At 43.0% G+C, this 22,043-nt stretch overlaps 1 protein-coding gene across 1 annotated transcript; it reads left to right on the top strand.

The window, feature by feature from the left end:
- The first annotated feature begins 697 nt into the window (after positions 1-697).
- On the top strand, positions 698-13,165 carry CUNH6orf58 (chromosome unknown C6orf58 homolog). The gene is made up of 6 exons (XM_044419737.1): positions 698-1,034; positions 4,132-4,218; positions 5,488-5,672; positions 9,341-9,471; positions 9,753-9,991; positions 13,047-13,165. The coding sequence occupies exons 1-6, from the start codon at positions 698-700 to the stop codon at positions 13,163-13,165; spliced, it is 1,098 nt and encodes a 365-aa protein (XP_044275672.1).
- Positions 13,166-22,043: the final 8,878 nt, after the last annotated feature.

The following is a 22,043-nucleotide window of genomic DNA, read 5'->3' as shown; positions in this document are numbered from 1 at the left end:
CCTTTGTTGAATGATTGAATTAAAATACATGATCAACAGCTATAGGGAGCTCAGAGAGACAATCACTGTTTATCAGATACTTTTGTTAAATTAATTATTTTAGAGTTCTGTACATCTTAGTTACATTTTAGAAACATAGAAAATAGAAACAGAACTAGTCAGAAGGGATCTCCCAGGTCATCTAGTCTGACCCCAGGCTCCAGCCAACTCCGCTCACGACATGCCCACCATTTTAAATGTCAAGTCTCACTGAATTGCAATAACTTACTATTAAAATACATGCTTCATGACAGTCATTTATTCCAAAGTATTTATTTAAAGAAACATGTTTAATTATTTTAAATGAAGATCAAAGAATTCCCTTTTGCATGCTTTTAAAGGGACCTTTTGAGTTCATTCCCACTGGAAATTCCTTTTAAGACTCCTTAGCTGACTAAAAACTTCACCACTGTGTCTCAGTTCAACTGGAAAGTGAATTAATTGCTGTGCTTATTGCGCAGAGTATATTTTGAAGACAGTGATTATGGGATAAAATAGTTGTCTTTTTGTAGTAGCACATGTGGGAACCAGGTAAAAGGTGAGAGAATCATATTTCATTTACACAGAGAGTACGTGTCACATTCTCACTGGGCCTCACCTGTTAAAAAGCAACTTCCTTTGTTCTATGTCAGTCAGAAGCAGAGTAGTCCTGTCCAGCATGGCGAATATTTCCCTGGGGAGAAGCATTTGCCCTCTTGCCCTCTTCCTTCTTACCACTTTGACTTGTGGCGCAGCACTTGCACAAGAGGCTCAAGGACAACAAAAGGAAAACAATGCTTTTCCACCACTATGGCACCTTGCACCTGGAAACTTGGAAGATTACCCCAGAGAGAGGAACAGGATTGTCATCAATGCCTGGAGCTACTTGGAGAGATTGGGAATGTATAAGATCTTGATTAACAGCTCATTCAGTTCTTCCACTAGCCATCAACACAGGGATGCCAGCAATATTTTATGGGGCTTGCCCTTGCAGCACGGCTGGCAATTCGAAACAGGTATACACAATTTCATTATGCTCTCAGCCTTAAAGAGTGTGATCCACCTGTGTTTGTCCTTCTAACAGAAAGGGACATTTTGGACCTCATGGTGTTAAACAACCTATTGGAGCTTTTTGCTATGCATTGCAAGACAAAAAAAGACATCCCCAATCTATGGAATGCGCTCCCCAGAGAGGTCCGCCTGGCGCCGTTGTTATTTGTTTTTCGGCGCCAGGTGAAGACCTTTTTATTTAAACGTCATTTTAATTGTTAATATTATTTGTTTATTTTATCTGGCCAGGGTGACTTATTTTATATTGTTAATTTGTTTTATGTATTATATTTTATGTTGTGAGCCGCCCCGAGGCTTCGGCGAATGGGGCGGCATAGAAATGTTTTAATAAATAAAATAAATAAAAACTCCATATTTGCCATGGAGCACAAATTTGGCCGGTCTTCAGAAAGGCCCCAATGACCCACTTGTTTTGGCTGACCTTCCCATAATTTGCTGGTTTATAGGGGTAAGATTCATTTTTATAGTGTCTTTTAATATTTTATTGTAAAGTATGTGTGTGTGTGTAATCTGGTAATTTTCTTGAGAGGACTATCCTTAAAGGAGGCCTAAAATAAATTTCAGCAAATATATACAGATAACTAAATATAGGATTGCATTGTGAGATATATTTGAGAGAAAAATTGGCAGAAATGAGAAACTTTAAGTATAACCTCCAACTCACTGATAATTCCCTCTCATTTCTTTAATGTCAGGCAAACATGAGTTTGGCAATGAATAGTTCTCAGGGGTCCATAACTATAAATTTAAAGCAAGAACTAGATACTAAATTGCATTTCAAGTGAGGTAAACTTGGAAGAAAGGACAATTCCAAACCATGAATGGATGGCATTTTATTTTACCTGGTTCACATTAACCTGATCACAATCAAGCATAGCAGGTTTTGTTTCTGCTAAAACCAGGATTGTCAAATATCCTAAAGAGTGCTTGAAAGGGAAACAGAAATTTATTTTTTTCTACAGTTAAGCAATACAATTCATCAGCCAACACTCAGCTTTCCTGACTGGAAAGTTAAATCAGCCAGTATCAGGATCTGAGAAATTTGTACCTATTGGTGATGAATGAGCTGCACTTAAATGAGGAATACTTTTCTGATGACAATCCAGTTAAATATTACAGTAGAGACATATGTAAGGGCTCCTAACACATTTTCAAGCTGGAAAGCAGCTGCCAGAGAGAACAGAACAATAGTGGGAATTGGAGGTAAAAGGAGATGCTGCTTATCTGTTCCTCTTCTAGCTTTCCTGGCAAATTTACATCAAAAGCTGGTTTTTCCTGTGACAGTTCCCCTCACCCTTACATGAAATTTAGCCTGTAAGCCTTATATATACTAGACTTTTGCAGCCATCTCCAAAGCAATTCACTGAGAAAAAGAAAAATAGAGCCTTTAAACCTTTAGGGCCTTTTTTTTTTTTACTGTGGCAACAAGTGGACATTTATTTAGAATTAGGCAAAACAACTTCTTCACTATTGTAGCTTTCTTTTTAATGCTGATGTGGCATTAAGCAATGCTGCAGTGCATTTCCCCCTAGGATGTTTAGGTGCGAATGAGGACAGGCTTCCTGCACCTATAAAGAGGTGAATTTCAGCAGGTGCAGTGTCTTAACGCCCTATAAGCCAGGCTGCATCCCATGCACAGCAACTTGAATACCTGACAGCATGTCGTCTGGACAGTTAAACCCAGCGGAGCTTATTTGTGAGGAGTTGTGCAAAAGATTGCACTGTGAGGAATATTCTTCCATACTGACCATGTTTGGCTGTTTCTGCGAGTATTTCACCAATATTTTCCTGCTAGTGTCTCAGCCGTGTTCCGTGTGGTTTCCTGTATCCCCTGATTCTTCCCCTTTCCATTTCTTTTATCCCTCCTTTTTGCATGACAATGTACAGATAAGACCTCATGGATATACATCAATAACAAATATGCTTCACCCATATAACTCAGTCTTACCATTGCATAATTGTGCTTGATTTTGCACAGTCTGGTGTGTACAAGGTGAAATAAAATGGCAGCAATCTGTAGCTTGAAATCATCCCTTGTTTACATCCCTTGAAACATGATGTGATACTTCGGTTTGTGCTTTAAAGTTTAGCCCCTACATATTTATGGGGTGGAGCTCTTGTTGCCCACTCATGTTTGCCTTAGAAAAAGAAATGTGATGGGGAAAACATAGTGAAGAACTAGAAAATCAGTGGGTTGTTCTTAACACAGAGACACTGAACAGCATCCTTGACTCCCCAGACTGCATACTAGGAATGCATACAATGTAACAGGGGAAGGGGAAACATGTGGGTCTCCAGATGTCTTGGAGACAACAACCCTTGAAAACAACAACCCCCACAACCCTGACAATGGCTGTTCTAGTTGGCCTTATGGGACCTGTAGGCCAACACATCTGGAGGACCAGTGGCTGCCTTCACTTATACAATATAGCAGCAACACGAACATCTTTCATAGATTTCTGCTAGGAATAGCCATCCTGGCCTTCTGGAGAGACAAGGGACAACCAGGAGTGATTTTGGTGTGGAGTATGTATCAATGGGCATATTAGCTCAGATCCCTAATGCTTAATGAGGTCCAGCTGCCTAAATAGGCTGCTCTTGGTATATTTTCCAGAGACAATGTTTTTCCAATTTCTCCTTGTTACAGCAGATCACCTCCAGTGCTTGCGCAAACACAAGCTTGGAAGCTTCACAATGGTGTTGCCTCTAGGTTTTTGTGGGCCAGTAGGTAGGTCTTGTTTGCTTTTCCAGCAGAAGTCAGTCAGGTGCCTTTGACAGCAGTATTGTCATGTCAAGAAAAGAATTATGGCAGCCCCTCTCTTAGCAGCCCAGCCTAGGGTAATTGATAGGTCTTGTTCTCCTTCCAAGCAAAAGTAGGATCAATTAATGGTTAAACACATCTGCCATTCTATTCAGAAATTGTTCATATGAGGCAAGTTGTAAAGAAATCACAGTTCTCAATGAGCAAAATTCTGTGCCATTGCTTTGCCATTTATGTGAATGCAAATGTATGCAATGCTGTTTGATTGTATTTCCTTCCAGGCAGACTAGCTGATCCTACTGATGCCACAACATGTGGCCATAAAGATGGAGATAATTTGTGCATATCTGTACAGAGCTGGTGGGCATGTAAGTATATATTCATGGCATGCTGCTTGGTCTCCCAAGTAATTCAGAATTTGCCATCCAGTTGGACTGGAAGAGTGTTGCCAGCTGCTGATTCCTTCTCTGGTCTGAATGTGAGGGAAGGAAAGGAGGGCAGAAAGCTGTTGGACTGAAGAGAGAATAGAAGGCAGTGTGGCTCATCCTGGTGAAAGTGGATTTAAGACACACACACACAAATCAATTGCTAACAGCTGTACAGCACGGCTGGTTAAAAACTGTGCCTTGTCATTAGTGGCATCATGGGTACAATGCCCAAGGTGCTTCTGACAGTCAAACAACCACATTTTATACACACCCCCATGATCTCCATATTTGTTATTTATTATTATTTATTTAGAATTTTTGTGTGCCATCCCATTCACATGACCCTCGGGATGGTTTACATACAATAAATAAATACAATACAAATAGTGCACATAAAATCCAGAATCACCCTGGCTGCAAATTAAAAACCTATAGGTGCTATTAAAAATGGTTAAAATACTGCTTAAATAAAAAGGTCTTCGCCTGGCGCCGAAAAACAAATAACGACGGCGCCAGGTGGACCTCTCTGGGGAGCGCATTCCATAGATGGGGCGCCACCACAGAGAAAGCCCTCCTCCGGGTACTTAGCCTCCTAATGCTTTTCATGGAGGGTTCCCGGAGGAGAGCCCCTGCTGCTGATCTCAGGGGGCGGGAGGGCAAATAGGGAGGCCATGAAGTCCTGAGCCGCCCCAGTCAGACAAGTCTGGCACAACTGATGGGTTGGCATCACATTTCATTACCTCTGAAATGTAGTAGAACCACGAAACATCCTTCAGTGGAAGGGCAACATGAGCACACGTGTGTCCTAGCAAAATGAAGGATGAAGAGCGTGTTGCTATGTCTCCACCAAACAAGTCTGTACATTAGTGACCCTAACTAAATTCTAAGAACTTTTCAACATTTAAAGCTTAGCAGGTACTATTTGGCTATCTTGATGTTTGTCTGCTTCTTTTAACAAGTTGCATGACATTTTCTTGCTTCTGTCACTTTCCTTTCTGTTTCCCATATGCATTCTACATGTGTGAATCAGCCTTATGTTGTATTTAAGAGTAAGGCAATTGAAAAAGCTGGAACTTAGTCCTGTCTAAAACTGCATAGAATCAGACTGTAAGTTATCAACACTCGTTAAGTTCATTTCATTTGAATGCTTTTCTGTTTGCCCTGTCATTATTTCAGCTAAATCAGCTTGACTTCTGTTCACTGTTCTAGGTATGAATTACTACCTAGCAGTTATTCCATTTCTGGGGGCACTGGATAGTGGCATCCTTGGAGAGCTGCCATATGAGATAGAAATATTGCCCCCAGATGGGCACAGAGCTGACTTCTGCCACAGCATTGCTGAATGCCGTGCCCAGGCACCAAATGTTATGTCCGCCTGGAGGGATTTCTTCAAGGTACTGTTAGTATTTTTCATACTGACTAGATGGATATCAGGGAGGTATTAATCTCTAATTAATATGTTCCACAGTAAATTCATAGTCCTACAGAGCTAAACTTTATTGGAGCAGCTTCTGGTTTCTGTTTTTTACCTTATCCAGCCAGCAGAATGAGGAATGCTCTGTCTGAATAGTAAACACTCAACCCCACATACAGGGGCAAAACTTTCTGACCACCCACACTATGACCAGGCACTCCTTTCCAATGGTTGCTGGCATCTTTTCCTGGGACAATTTCAGCTCAAATAGATGACTGGCCTTAAGGCCTTCCTTGCCTTCTTGCAACAGACCAGCCCGAATCCCCACCTCCTAGACATCCATCTGCAACACTAAAGGAGCCCAGAGTTCGGCACCTGCAATACAGGGGCTGATTAAAGGTTTCATTTATTGCCTCAACTGCCTGTTCACATTCCCCAGTCCAAACCACCTGTACTGGGTTCCATTTTTTACAGAGATTGATTAATGGGGCTACCAACTGGCTGAAATGGGGACAAACCACCTGTAGTATCCCAGGAATGACTGAACTTGCTTCTTTGTCTGGGGTGCCACTTCTGCACTGCCTCAATTTTCACTTCCAAGGACTGCAAATTTCCACTCCCCACCTGATGTCCTAAATATACTACTTTCCCCAACTCAAACTGACATTCCTGGGCTTTGATGGTCAAACCTGCCTCCTGAATCCTCCTACACACCTCTTGTACATGTTGTAAATACATTTCCCATGTTGGACTGAAAATAGCTACCTCATCCAAGCAAGCACAAGTAAACTCTCCAATTCCATTCAGCAGCCCATTAATTAAACACTGAAAGGCAGCCAGGTCCATTTTTGATCCAAACAGCAGGACAGCAAACTAATATAACCCTAAATGAGTAACTAAAGCCATCTTTGCTGCTGACTCTTCATTCAATGGCACTTGCTAATAGCCCTTCATCAAGTTGATAGTGGTAATATACTGGGCCTGCACTAGTTTTTCAAGCAGGTAAACCACTCCAGGCATGGAAAAGGGGTCTGGGTAGTAAGCTGATTTAACCTGTGAAAATCAATGCAGATCTGACCTCTTCTTCTGGGTCCAGCTTCCCCACCAAAACTACAGGTGTGCTCCAAGTAGACTGTCCTGGAACAATAACCCCCACTTCTAACATTGGCCGGATTTCCTTAGCAATGGTCTGCACATGGGCTCTGCTAGTTCTTCTGGGTCAACATGTTTGACTAAATGGGTTTGTCCTGGGATACAAGAAAACAGTGTTCAAAAATCTTGCAGGACATTCCACAACTGCTCTCACTGCTGCCCTGTCAAACTGGAAGGTAGGTGGGCCTTCTCAATTCCCCCCTTCTTAGACTTTCCTCAAACAGATCCACCACTTGCTTCAGATGCATCATCACCTCTGCCCGATCGTAAAATGGTTTCATCATGGTCACATAAAATTTCTGAGTTTTCTGCACTCGGATTAGCACATAGTTCACCTCCCCTTCCCATTGTTTCACTTCCCAAGGTCCATCCCAACTCAGAGCCATCTTATTGGGCTTAACCAGCCAACACCAAAACCCAATCCCCTGGCTCGATCTCTCTTAATCGGGGCATCCTATCATGCCATACTTTTTGTTTCCCTTGCTCCTGTTCCAAATGTTACCACTCCCCCCCCACCCCTTCCAAAGTCCAGTATAGATTTTGCATAAGTGCGACCACCAACTGGGGAGCCAAGTCCAGTTTTCCTTCCAGTTCAGCCTTCAGTAAGGCTAAGGGTCCCCACACTTGTTCCTCAAACATCAGTTTGTGAGGAGAACATCCCAAACCTTCCTGGGGAGCAACCCCAATACAAGAACAGCAAGTAGGGCAATGCTTGATCCCAGCCCTGGGGATACTGTGTCACAAAAGCATAAATCATTTGTTCCAGAGTGTGGTTCAAAAGCTCTGCTAGCCCATTGCTTTGATAATGGTAGGGTACTGAGATCACATGCTGTATCCCACAGTTTCTGCACTAAATGAGAAACAAAACCTGAGCCCTGGTCAGAAAATAACGTCTTGGGCATACCTAATCTTGCCACCACTGATAACAGACTTGGGCTGTAGTGGTCACCAAGATGGAAGCCAATGGAATTGCCATGGCATAGTGGGTAGCAAAATCTATAATAGTTAAAATAAACCTTTTCCCAGTCCAAGAAGGAGGCATAATGACCCTGGACCTATGATGCCCATTCCCACTCTTTTGAAAGCCATGTCAACCACTGAGGAGGGCTGAAGGGGGCATTCCATACATCCTGCTGTGCTCCACCCTGCCAGAGCTGGCAGACTAAGCATGACTGACAATACTCCTTCATTGTCTGAGCCATCCTGGGCCAATAAAAACCTTCTGACACTCATTGTTGGGTCAGTTTAGTCCCCATTTGCTCACCCCCTCCCCCAATGCTGCATCATGGACCAATTCTAACACAGCCTGTTGATACCCTCGGGGAACCACTAACTGCTGTTCCGTTGTGACCCTGCTTGAGGGTCTGCCACCTCTCCTCCCCTCCACTTCCTCAGTTTCAGACAATCCTGCTTCAAGTGGTCCACCTCTTTATAAAAGAAGCACCTGGTACTAGGAGAGGTGGCAGACCTTCAAGTAGGTCAAGACTCAGCTTTCTTCTTGAGTTCTCCTTGTGCCCCCCTTCTTCACTCTGGCAATTTTCTTTCCATCACCCTTCGTGGTCCAGAACTTCCTCTCTCTTCTGACTCACATCCAGTCGATCTACTAGCAGTGCTGCCTCTCTCATGGTAGTGGGTTGATGATCAGTCACCAACGTGGCTAAAGCTTCTGGTAAGGTGGAGATAAAGTATTTCAAATTGGTGACCCCTGCCACCTCCATCCAGGCCTCCCTATACCTCTCCAGGTGGGCACCCCAAGCTGGGAGCCCTTTGTTGGGTAGCCGGAGCTGCAGCTTGACAGAGCTGCAGCTGGCAATGCTCAGTGGATACTGGAACTGGGCCCACAGATCACTTATGGATCCAAGGTCTAGAAGTCTTCACTCCCAAGTCCACCAGTTCATCATAAGTGTGAGACCATAGCATTATTGTTTTAATGTATTTTGTATATGATGTTGTAAGCCGAGGCCTTGGCAAGGGGCAGCATAGAAATGTTTTAATAAATAAATAAAATGATCATTCTGTTACCACCTGCCACTCCTCATTCCTGACAAGTAGCTTCAAACAGAGTAAAGAACTCAGAATGTCCTGTCCTGACTTATACATGGGAAATCCCTTTTGGGCTGCCAACAAGCAGATGACTCATGGGGTGACAGTACCCAGGTGACAGTGGTATACCTTCAGGCCTGCAATCTCCAACCTTGGGGAAGTGTGAATGGCTCTGTCCTTGGAAGTGATTTGGGGCATGTTCCATTCCCATCCTGGTCTTGGCACCTGGTTTTGCTTGAGGTGCCACCTGGCTGAGATGGCCTGACTTTCATGCCCAGGATTAACCCTTCTGTTCCCAAAAGGCCTTTAACCAGTTCTCTGTTACAATGCAGTTCAATCCTATGACAGCCTGAGGAGAGCACCATACTATACCATATCTAATCAGTAAAACCAGCCAGCCAGCCAGCCAACCTCTGTGGGCATTCTAATACAAACAGGCATTTCTCCTTTTAGTATCAAATGTCAGCTGCCCAGAACTCTGACATTTCTGCACCGCATTTGCTTTCGGAAGATGATGCATTGAAGCACATGTGGGAAGCCCATGTCTACTCCATTGTGTTTGCATTGCCCAAGTTTCAAAACAGGTAAGAGAAAACTACTAAAGTCTTCTTGCAAGTACCTTTCCATGAGCATTGCTTAGTCAAGTGCGGCTCTTGAGACACCAACTTCAGCGGGTGCACGTCTCAGCCCTTTCTACAGAAAAGCACTCAGAGAGCAATGCACCCACCGGTCAGGTGCCATGAAACATATCCCTGTGAAGCTGCCCACACTTATGTCAAGGCAGAAACCATGGAACCTTTGGCTAGCAGACTGAATGTCGGCAAAACTAAGGCATGCCTTCACTTTTCCCCCTTCCATGTTTCAGGCTACCATTCCTCAGTAGCTCGGAAAGCAGCTTTGGGGTGGCATGGGCTACTGCCGTTCACTTCATTGCTGCTACACGTTTTCCTACGGACCAGAACACTACAAATCATTTCCAGACTGGGTTACCACCTCGAATGCTTCAGGAAGGGGACAAAGCACCTTTCATTCCAGACTTTACCCCTGTGCAGAATAGGATGGTGTATATGATTGAGACTCTTCACAAGGCAAATGAGAAATCAGGTAGGTGCTCATTGCCCATAGTTCCTGCATTAGAGTCATTGACAGAGGACTCAGCAATGCAAAAGGGGTCTCTGATTGTTCTTTGGCTTGCGCAAGTGTCTTTTGGTTACCACAATCCTGTGCACTGCAGCTGTGTTTGAAAGCTGAAAGTCCTCAGTTCTCAGCCTTTCCCATCCCTGCCTTCTGCCCACCAGGCTTCAGATGGACCATACTCGTTAAAAAATTTTCAGAGCACCTATGATTGTTTGATCATTGCAGTTCCAGTTACATTTTAAATGTGTTATTAAAAAAGGGAAAAGAAACGAAGTCCAGGTGGCACTAAGAATGCATTTATTCAAGTAAGGTGTAAACTGGTGACTTGTGGGGTGGAGAACTTTAACCCTTTCCCAGCCTCACAACAATTGCCTACTTTCTCAGAAAAGCAAATACCCACGAAGTGTGGACTTACATACAGAGATGCTTTTCAGTTATATGGAGGCACGTCATGCTGTGCATGTCTGTGTCCATGCCACATATCTCTGAGAATCAATGAAGTATTTAATATCTGTATAGCAGTCTTTCTGAATGGCCTAGCCCAGCGGTGGCGAACCTGTGGCACGTGTGTCACAGCAGGCACGCAGTGCCCTCTCTGTTGGCATGCGAGCCAAGTCGCCCCAGCATCACCCCAGCAGCTGAGCCTCGGAAAATAACACACACAGGGGCTATGCGCATGCTCGGAAAGGAGTAGCCGTGCCAGGCAATGATGTCAAGGGCTGCAACTCATCAGCTGCAACTCCTCCGAGCTTTCGCATGGCTGGTCAGTGCACTGCCAAGGAAATATATATTTGGTTGGACTGGCTGTGAGTTGTTTTTTCTAAACTAAAACCTCAAGTTTTCAGGTTTTATTGCAGGGGTTGGCACTTTGCAATAAATAAGTGGGTTTTGAGTTGCAGTTTGGGCACTTGGTTTCTAAAAGGTTCACCTTCACTGGGTTAGGGTTACAAAAATGAGGTGTCCTGGCATGATTTTGATGGTTGGAATGTGTTTAGAATGAGCAGAAAAGATGAGCCGTGTAGAAAAAGCTACTCAAGGAAGAAAAGCAGAGCAAAGAAAGAAAAGGAAATGCAATGGCACATAGTAAGGGATGTAGCTATATAACCACAAGGGCGATTCATCAGTGGAAGAGGTCATCTCTCATATTCATGCCTGAAGACATCAGAATTCTTATCCTGTGCCTGGTAGTCGTGGGTTAATGAGCTGGCTGTGTATTAAATATCTACCTGCTTTAGGCCTGGGAAGTCATGCACACTTCTAATGTGTCATCCATTTATAGGATATAATACAGGAAATAACTTCTCAGTTGGTGTTGATCTGAGAGAACCACCATGGTATAGTGATTAAGAGTGTGGGACTGGGACTCAGAGGAGATCTGGGTTTCAGTCCTTGCTCAGCCATGGACTCAGCTGGGTGACTTTGGGCCAGTCACCATCTCTCAGCCCAACCTACCTCATGGGGTTGTTGTTGTGGGGATAAGAATGAAAGGATGAGGAGGAGAATTATGTAAGCTGCTTTGAGTCCTTTAACAGAAAAAGGTGGGGCATCAGATAAACAGAATCAGATAAACAAACAAATAAATAAATAGAAGTACTTAAGAAAACAATTTTAGCTGGAATTGTCAAAAAAATCCTATTTTTGCTTTTACTGTCACTGAAAATTCTTCTGTCTCATCAGACAGCTTAGCATAAGCAGATAAGAAAACACCTGTATTCTGTGATTGCATTAAAGCATATTATCATATAGGGAATTAGGGGAATACTTTGTGATTATTGGTCCATTATTGGTTGATTCTCTCTGGCTTCTGCTGTTTCCAGCATGGGATTGAAACATGGGAATTATTGTGCTTCTTTGAATAACTACTGATTTCTAGATTTTACAGTCTTATCTGTCAGTGTAATTGGCTTTTTAAGATGCTTTTTAAGATGTTGAGTCAACAGGTAATCATAATCACTGTTATAATAACCACCCACTATTCTCTTCTGAAAGAACAAATGTGCATGAATTTGACACTTACCTCTTACACACAGCCTGGGCCACCATCTGGGAAAGATATCCCATTGAATTCAATGGGATCTATTCTTAGCAAAGTGTATGTTGGTAAAGGCAGTTGGCTTCCCTTGCAACTTACATTTTTAATGGCTGATGCAGCTTTCTTCCTTAAACAGCTCTATGTGTGCATGTAAACAAGAACAATGTGTATAACTACACATTGTGTAAACTATTTTGAGAGCATTATGCTAATCAAATGAAATATAAATGCTTTAAATAAGCACATAAATACCTCACCTGTAACACTGCTTTCTGCCAGGACATAGCAACGGGATTTTGGACATAGGTAGTTAGACTTATGTGGAAAATGTTCTTGTATTTGTTATATCACAGCCTGTCCCAACTGGTGCCTGCCTACAGACATTTAGGGCCACAGTTCTCACAATTCTGGACTGCTGGGAATCGAAATCAAAAGCATCTGGAAAGCGCCAACTCAGGGAAGGCTCCCGTGTTGTTTAGGTATATTACCAGTGATGGTGACCTACACCAGGGTTCTCAGGACAAGTGAAAAGCATTACCTGAAATTGAATTCTCTGCCATGGGTTCATGCTAAATCCACACAGAGTAAGAAAAATAACCTGCAGTGACTGCCTGGTTTGATGACAATAGTTGTGATGTGTGGTTGCATCAAAGGCATAGACACAGTAGCTCCCAAGGTTTTATTTCAAGTCTATGGACAATATCATGTCATACCCTGCTTTCCCTCACATCTCAACCAAAATGTGTGGCCATGTGTGTGTCATACCTTTAACTTATCTAAACCCACCATTGTGTTGGCTATTATTGTCCAGTCTTTTCTAGCAAGTTGTTGTTGCTGTTGCTGTTACTGTTATTTTTTAGCAGATTGGACTGTTGATAGACTTTGTAATATTGTTGTAAAGTTGAACACATTGCAAGTACATTGAGTTGAAAAGCAGATTAGACATTCTCAAATAAATTAATAAATAAACAAATGCACATTATTTTCCAGGAGGAATGTTGCTGCTGCTCTGGAAAGTGGCCATGTCTACTGAAGAACAAAGAAAAATTGGTCGTAGTCTTATTGAACTTTTGTTTTCAGGCGCCTCCTTTATGGTGCCTAATTTTTAAATAAAAATAATTATTTTCCCAACAATGTATCAACATTTGGATAAAATTTACAAGATTCTGTTTGATTCAATGTTGTTTGAAAGGCTAACATTTTCAATTCATCCTCCATTTTCACTTTTTGTGGATTAAATCTTCAATCCTATTCATGTTTACCTGATGTTTACTATGGAAATCCCATACCACTGTAAATCACCAGACAAAATAATATGGTATTAAATAAAACTGAAACTGAATCATGATTTTGCCTGTACAAAGACTCTAATAAGTTTTACTCATATTGCTCAGAAAGGCACTTTCTGCACTGTCCTAGAATGGTTCTTCAACTACAGCAGTTCATATTTTTAATGGCTATTATCAGATACATGCAAAACAGTTTCAAAGAGTAACAATTTATCCCCTTTGTGAGGTTGGCTCCATGTGGTTCAATCTATTTATCTACTGGGCATTTTAATGCATTTTATCAGACCCACATAGCTTTCCTTCAGAATAACAGTGACTAGTCTGAGCACAGTTCCTAAAAAGTACGGAGAAGGCAATGGGTGGTTTGACCTTTATGACGTCTTTATGCACTCTTTTGAGGTCTTTATGCACACAGTATCTGGTTGCTCCCGAAAGCAGAGGGCTGGTGCTTTCTTCTCTCCCAGCAAGAAAGATGTTGCACAAAGTTAAACAGATGGTAGGATGGACAATGGACATCAACCGTCTCCATTAATCGTCCACTTAAGTGATTGCTTTTACTGGTGGAGGTGGGACAAATGTGGCCTGCAATGTCACCAATTCACACATTTTAGGAACAATCATGTGCATGTTTAGACAAAAAAATATCTTACACAAACATCATTTTTTCCCACTTTTCCTTCCTTGTTTATTTTTCCTCTGGAACACACCACAAACATAGAAATGCATAGATTTCCAACTGCAAATTGCCTTACGTCTACTTTCAGGTCAAAGATGTGTGAATTGCCCAGTCATGCATTAACACACGAATCTGATGAATATCTCAGACTTTTTTCAAAGAGAACTCTACTTGAAATACCTGCCAGTACTTTTCTATAGCTGTCTTCTGGCAATGTCTCTTCACTCTGACAGTACCAAAGGGAGCCCACGCATGAACATTTACCTGTATGTTCACAAAAGCAGGCCGTCTGAGTCGGAGCTAAGCTGAAGATTTGTTTAGAAGCTACAAACAGAAACAATGGTTTGTTCAGTACCACAGTAGCTTGTTGTGTTATCCAAACCTAGGAAAAACAACCCATTGCGGTATGAAGGCCAGGACCAGAGTCCCTTGGCAAGAGTGACCTGTTTCTGCCCTTGCCAAGTGGCTAGCCACTGAGAGCCACCATTTTGCTTGGCTGTCAGAGAGGCTCCCGCTCTTCCCACACCCCAGAAGCTACTCCAGATCTTTGCTGCTGCTATTGTTGACCTAATGAGGTTATCAGCAAGAGAACTCCATCTCCAACCATCCAAGTGGGTTTACTGGGGCTCCAATGACATGTGGCTGTGATGTAGTTGAAGGAACAGTATTTTAAAGGCACACAGGATTGAAACTGGGTGAATGCCACCTCCCATCCTGTCCCCCCACCATTCCAACAAAAGTGAATGGCAGGACATGACCACTCTGCTTCCCTGTAATTGCTCCTATGTACCAGTGCTCCTTCCAGTGGGCCTGAAGGGGCTGGACGAGGCAGAATGAATGTTATGTACCAGGATTTGCACAGTGCACTGCTCACAACGGGCCAGAGGCAAGCATGCCCAAGCACTGCTAGTCTCTTTCTAGCCAAGAGACCTAAGCGGGTCTCCTCCTTTATGCAATCTTGCTGTCACTTGGGGTAGCCATTGTGATGCCAACTCTACTTCACTCTTGAATGATGCCACAGTGACATGAAGTAACCTCTCTTCCCTCATGAGCCCTCAAGAAACAAAGGGGGAAATAGTGCTGCCCTTTGCCTTTATCAGAGGGACTGCAGGTGGCGCAGTGGTTTAAACTGCTGAGCTGCTGGGCTGGTTGATCGAAAGGTCACTGGTTCGAATCTGCACAATGGGGTGAGTTCCCATTGCTCTGTCCCAGCCCCTGCCAACCTTGCAGTTCGAAAGCATGCAAATGCAAGTAGATGAAAAGGTACCACTTCAGTGGGCAGGTAACAGCGTTCTGTGCACTTCGGTGTTTAGTCATGCTGGCCACATGACCACGGAGACTGTCTGCGGACAAACGCTGGCTCCCTCAGCTAGAAATCAGAGATGAGCACTGCCCCCTAGAGTCAGGCATGACTGGATGTAAAGGGGAAACCTTTACCTTTTGCCTTTATCACCTACTGAAAAACAATGGTTCAATGATGTCCCCGGTGTGTTTGGGCTCTCCTTGAGGCATGGCTATGGGGCTATCCTGTTGGTGCTTGCCCTTCGAAACCCACCACTGCACCACTGGCCATGCCAGCAGCCTGGATACACCTTTACTCTTGGTCCCTAGTACAGGATGATTTCTTTGTAGTGTAAAGCAAAATGTTTACCCAAAAGATACTTCTGTGTGACCATTAAAAGAAACCAGAAAGGAAATCCATGACACAGCAGGGAGAAAAGACTGCAAACAACAGCAACCATATTGACCCCAAAAGCATACAGTACAGTGAAACATTTTAGAAGAAAGTGTATATATTAGCTATAAACATCTGTGCTATAACTGCATTGCAGGCTTGGCTGGATCAGATAGAAGCAAATAGCTATAAAGGTGTTCCAGGGCACCACCTTGTGGCACTGAGTAGCAATGCTTTGCAGAACAGTTGACCCAGAATTGCCAGAAATCCTGCCTTCCTTTCGGCTACTTCTTCTCGACTGCATCCGGGTGCCCTTTTGCTCTGCAACAGTCAGTTGGCTTGGCCAGTTTTTAGGTGGAATTTACACAGGACCATCATCAAACCACAGCACTGCTGTGTTTTCTCCATGGTTGTTCCTACCTCTGTACGGATAGATCCCCTCAGGGACTGGCTTTGAAATGTTCTTTTGGGCTGTTGGGCCATACAGCATTCCTCTACGTGGTGCCATTGCACTTGGGTGCCACTGCAGTGCCTATTATATTTCCTCCAGCGCCTTTTTATATCGGTGTGGGTGTCTCTCGCTTTCTCGGATACAAGCACTCCATAGTCTTTCTCTTTTGCATCTGTGAGAACAATTTGGTCCCAAAAATGCAAGAAGGGAAATGACTCACAGAAATCCCTCACCCATCCAGTTACCCAGCTTCATAATGAGGAGAGCAACAGAACTGCTGGGTAGTCTTCCACGAACATATATTTACTTGCTCGGTTTTTGTGAAAAGGAATTCCCCGTCCTTTTCTACTTCTCTCCTTCTCTTCTGAAGACTTGTTCTCTTTGTTATTTTGTCTTCAAATGAACTTGGGATATTTAAGCAAACAATGAAGAGAAACCATGTAGGTGAAGGAAGAGCCCCGTGGCCCAGGGCTTCCCTACGTGAGGCACAGAACCCAACACTTCACTGAGAGCGCGTCTTCTGGGTTTTTTTTTTGTGAGTGGATTAGATCATCCTGCAGACAAGTTTTTCTTCTGGGGGTTTTCCTCTGTGTTGCTCTATGTTCCATCATTCAGTACAAAGTGTCTGCGTGGCATTGAGCAAAATTGCAAAAATACACCAGGTCTCTGTGGAAAATAACTGCTCCATCAAAGAAAATACCAGAATTTTCCTTTCTCTTCCCCTCCCTAAATTGCCCGAAAAGACAGGAGAGGCCCTGTCATGAAACCATGAAAAGGCACTGCAAAGTTCCATGGGCGAGGGATCGCATGCACCAACCAATGTCTTATTGTCCCAGTTGGGGGAACAAATCACTTAATCCTGTGAAGATAAGCTGTTATAGTAACAGGCATGGCATAAATGCTTTATGTTCAGGGACTGTCATAACGAGGAATACACTGCAGGAGCACTGCAGGTGATTCCTGAAAGCAAATTATCCAGCCATTCCCAGCTCACGAACTTCTCTCTGGTTTCTTAGACCTTTCCAAAACAAAAAAGGTTAATTTATAAATGGGAAGCTAATTCCCAGTGGGGTAAGTATGCAATGTAATGTAAGGCTCTAAACAAAACAAAACAAAATAGGAGGGAATCTTGTTGCTATTCTATTTTGCTGGAACAGTTTTATAATCATTACATTGCATTGTATTTATATTTTGCCTTTTTTCTGCCCTTGAGGAGCCCAAGGGAGATTACCAAGCGGAGATCTCCTCCACTCCATTTTTGTCCTTACCACAACCCTGTGAGATAGGTTAGGCCTGGGGTCAGCAACCCGTGGCTCCAGAGCCGCATATGGCTCTTTCATCCCTCTGCTGTGGCTCCGTCACTCAAAATATGTGTCACAACCACCCATATGCAACCACATATGTGTCACAACCACCCATGTGCAACACCCACCAGCATGCGATTTACTGAGCTTTTCGACCTGCTGTAGGCCAACCATGGATAAATCCAAGAAAAGAAAAGTTTCAGAAGAAAACAGAACGTTTAATTGTATGCGGGCAGATTCATTTGCTTTCACTGCTGATGAGACTGGTTTACCAGTATGCTCAATATGTGGTGAGAAATTGGCAAACAACAAAAAGTCGAATGGTGCAAGACATTTCCAGAATAAACACACAGCCTTTACTGAAAAATATCCGGATGGAGATGAGAGGCAAAAAAGTCATTTTGGAACTGATGCGGAAGGTTGACCTGAGCAAAAATTATCTCAAGAAGTGGATCAAGTCTGCAAATTCAACTGCATATGCTAGTTTTGCGGCTGCTCTCAGGAAATAGTCACGGGAAGCCGTTCACAGATGGAGATTATATAAAAGAATCATTCATTGATTTCATAAATGCAACACACTATAGTTTTTTATACATAGCACAAAGGTAAAAAATGATATGTGCAGTGTTATCTTCATTTTAGATACCAAAAGGGTTTTGTGGCTCCTGGTGTTTTCTTTTCTGTGGGAAACGGGTCCAAATGGCTCTTTGAGTGTTTAAGGGTGCCGACCCCTGGACTAGGCTGAGAGTGAGTGGCTGCCACAAATTACCCAATGGGCATCATGGTCACGTAGGGACTAGAACCCAGATCTCCCAGGTCCAACACTGTAACCGCCATGCTGCACTGAGCTCTGCAGTTCTTCCTCAGCATCAGAACAAGAGGTTACCCTTTGGCCTCAAAACCCCTCCCGAAACTCTTCTTCTCTTATGGCAACTGCTTGAACCAAAAGCGGTAGTACTTCGGGACACCTGCAGGGTTTACACTTCCAGGGCACCCCATAGGTGACATTTTTGGAGCAGTTCACCACAATGAAAACTATGAAATACAAGACAATAAATGCAGAACAGGGAGGAGAATGACTGAAGAAGGTGAGGGGTTGTTCTTTTTAGCTGGAAGGCACCACTGTAATGAAGGCCTAGCCTTTTTGGGCCCTGCAGAGCGCTTCTCTCAGCAAAGGCTTAGTGCAAGTCCGATTCAAATGATTGTAACCAGAAGAGTCCACTTTTCAAGGAAGTAGAGCAGCACCAAAGCGATCCCCCAGTGATGCTAGCACTGGAAGCTAGTGGAGTTTGTCTGTGGGGAGTTCCAACAAGCAGCAGACTGCAATTAAGTCCTAAATATACTGTTGAGGTGGTTATTTAAGTGATTAGCCACACCTCCCTATCAATTGGGATCATCTTCCTTAAAGGGGCCGGCCTGTTACATAGCCACAGCTTGCAATGACACCTCAGTGGCTGCAGTGTGGTGGTATCTTTCTGCCCAAAGTCCTCAGCATCTCAGCAACACGACTTCCCCCAGATGCAGGGAGGCCAGTTGCTGGCACCCTCCTGGAGAGCCAGTCCTGAGGAGGCGAGAACCTCACAACCACTCTGTCACCAGCCCTTTCCCTTTTGTGTTAACTCAGGAGCCTCATCCCATGCTGCAGTTTTGCCTTGAGAAAGTTCTCAGGACTGACCAAACTGAAGTTCCCCCAGGATTTCCACAGCAAGCCGGAAACTGACAAGCACAGCCTGAACATGTTAACAGAGGCATCCTGATCTGATCAGGGTACCATTGCCAATTCCTCCTCAGATACATTCGGTAAATTCTATTCTCTCAGGGATGCAGTCTGATACAATGTAATGAATCCAATTAGAAAACAATGTTGCTAGTCCTCTGTCTGCTTTGAATCCCTATTCCCTTTCTTCCTGTGTCTTAATCCATTCAACAGTTCCACCCAACACGTGGCTCTTCTGCACTGTCTATATAACTAAGAATTATAAAAAAATATTCCCATTTTTTGTGATTTTTGTAGCCTCTTGCAGACTATGTACATGCATGGTCTAGATGACTGAACAAACTGTAATTCTTTTTGACCGTATGCACCCAATGTGTCTGCTTTTTCTGGGTCTTCAAAAAGTCTGCATGAGGGCCTCAATTGTCATGTTTCATCTCCTCTCTACATAGAAAGAAAAAGCAGGAGTTGTGCTACATTTTCCATTTCTGCAAAGTGATATGAGGCCCAGGTTGTTCTGCTTCCGCTCCTGTCCATTTTACACACACACACACACACACACACACACACACACACACACCAGCAAGGTCAAAGTACACGTTCTATTCAGAATATACCTTATTTTTTCTTGTTTACTCAAAACTGAGTTCAAGGAACTAATATGGAGCAGGTCTCTAGAAACTTATGACCCCTGCCCACAATTCATGTTACATCAAACCATTTGTTTGCCTTGCAGCTTGGGCAATGTAAACTCAAGGTAAGGCAAGGGGTGTTCGATCCAAACTGTGACCATAGGGAAGGTGAAGAATTAAAGTTCCCCTCTGCCCTCATCTGAGGATGTGTTAACTTCAGAGGTCACACGGCATAATGCAAGGATTGGATTCCATTAGATTTCCCCTGCAACCCAGAATCCCTTTGAAAACACTGGCCCAGGGCAGCATTCTAACTTGAGGGTGCAATGTGAGATAACTTTGCTAGCAGTTGCTGCCACAGGGCAGGAAGAACTGAACTTTTGAACCACTGCTCAGAACATCAGTAAAGCAATGAAGAATTGCTTTTCCCAAGGGGCCTGCAGAAAGGACACCAGCGGGTTTATGAGCAACAACATCTCAACACTTATAACGATAGAACCTTGATTTTGCAGCTTGCCTTAACTAAAAGCCTCCACTCATGTGTTCCTAGAGACTGTATTATCTGCTTAATTAATTCATGAGTTAATTATAGGTATTTTTATACTGCCACTCAACCATATTAACCAGGTGTTATTTATTATTCAATTTATTGCCTGCCTTCCCCCCCCCCCCTTTTTAAAGGAACACAAAGAAGTTTACATGGACTTTGTCCTCCTTTCTACTTCATCCTCACAAGTGTCCTGCTAGACTGAGAATCTGTGACTAGCCCAAAGTCACCCAGTGAACTTTGTGTGGGGACTGGAACCCAGATGTCCCAAGTGCCAGTCTAACTTTCTCATCACTGCACCTCTGTGGCTCACACGATATGCCATGACAACTTGCTGAAATGTGCAGATATCAAGACACTGCATTAACTGGATCAGGACTTTCTTTGGCCCTTACAAGCAAGCTGTGGGACAAGAAGTCTTCCTCTTTCTCTTCTTTTGGTTTAATTTTTCTATTGCTTCTGAAAAGATGCACATTGCATGATATGTGCAGTGATAATAAGATGCATCAGGACACTGAACACTGAAGTACTGTTCTGTCCTTTAATATCCCAGGACAAGGTCCAATTATTAAGCGTCATTCTATGGATAAACTTCTAATGCACTGTCATTATGTAGCAATTTTCAAAGGAAATAAGTTAATGAGGTCTAAGAAAATGTGGGAGTTTTTACCTTAATTACCTGGTTCATAGATCAGAGTAATTATATTTCCACAGATTTCCATGTATAATCTAAAAGTAATTACTGCAGCTGCCAGCTGTTAAAATATTAAGCTAATTGTACTCAAGAAAAGTTTGAAAACAAGTTTTTGACCTTTTCTGTGTTTAATTTAGATTATATCTCACAGAGTCTCTGGGAGGAGAGGGCAGGAAGAGAACAGCTGACAAAACAAATACTCAACAATAAAGGACACAGGTGATGTCTTTCCTTCAAGGAAATAAATAGAAGTGGAAATAGTATTTGCATTTTTAAGACACTACGTACATTGTCTAGTTAACAGCATGACTTTGTGACATTTTCTACCAGACTCAATATTTGCATTCCACTTTTGGAAGAAAATGGATGATTAATGAAATAATGGTAAATATTTTGCCTGTCAAAATCCTGGCTTTCATTAATTTTCTGTTCTCTTCCTCAATCCCAGTCAGGATGGCAGAGTCAATTATGAATGCAGGCATGACAAACTGTTGCCTGGATTTAGCTTGCTGCAGTATTTGGGGATTGATTTTAGTTTTGGAAGTAGCCTCAATGAACACGGTAAAACTTGGTTCTCGGTAGACTTGTATAGGATTGCACAGTTAACATGTTTTAGCTGCATGTCCTAGCCAAGGCTTGCTTTCATTTTCAAATGTGCTTTCCCTTGAAGCACCATTAATCATAAAAGATCATTATTTTGTTCTAAGAAAGGAATGACAATGGCTCTGCAAAATCTTTTAACTCCCTGACCCTTAAGCAAACAATATTCTGCACTGTAAGAGAGAAAATAGCAGGGATTCCAGGGTACCTTTGTTAAAGAATAGAAAGGGATTAGGAAAAAATAAAGGAGGGCTTTACTAGCAGGACTGACTGGAGAAGAAGAATGCTTCTGTAAAATACAGAAGCTTTGATCTGTGAACTAGTGTGAATATTGTAGCCTTGATTCTGCAGTAGTCCTATGAGTTTGCTGCTACACACATAGGGTTGGAGTCATATTAGCAGAGC

Source organism: Varanus komodoensis, unplaced genomic scaffold, assembly GCF_004798865.1.
Source record: "Varanus komodoensis strain SLA01 unplaced genomic scaffold, ASM479886v1 scaffold1, whole genome shotgun sequence".
In the NCBI taxonomy this organism is placed as follows: Eukaryota; Metazoa; Chordata; class Lepidosauria; order Squamata; family Varanidae; genus Varanus; species Varanus komodoensis.
This window is presented reverse-complemented; position numbering and strand designations above follow the sequence as displayed.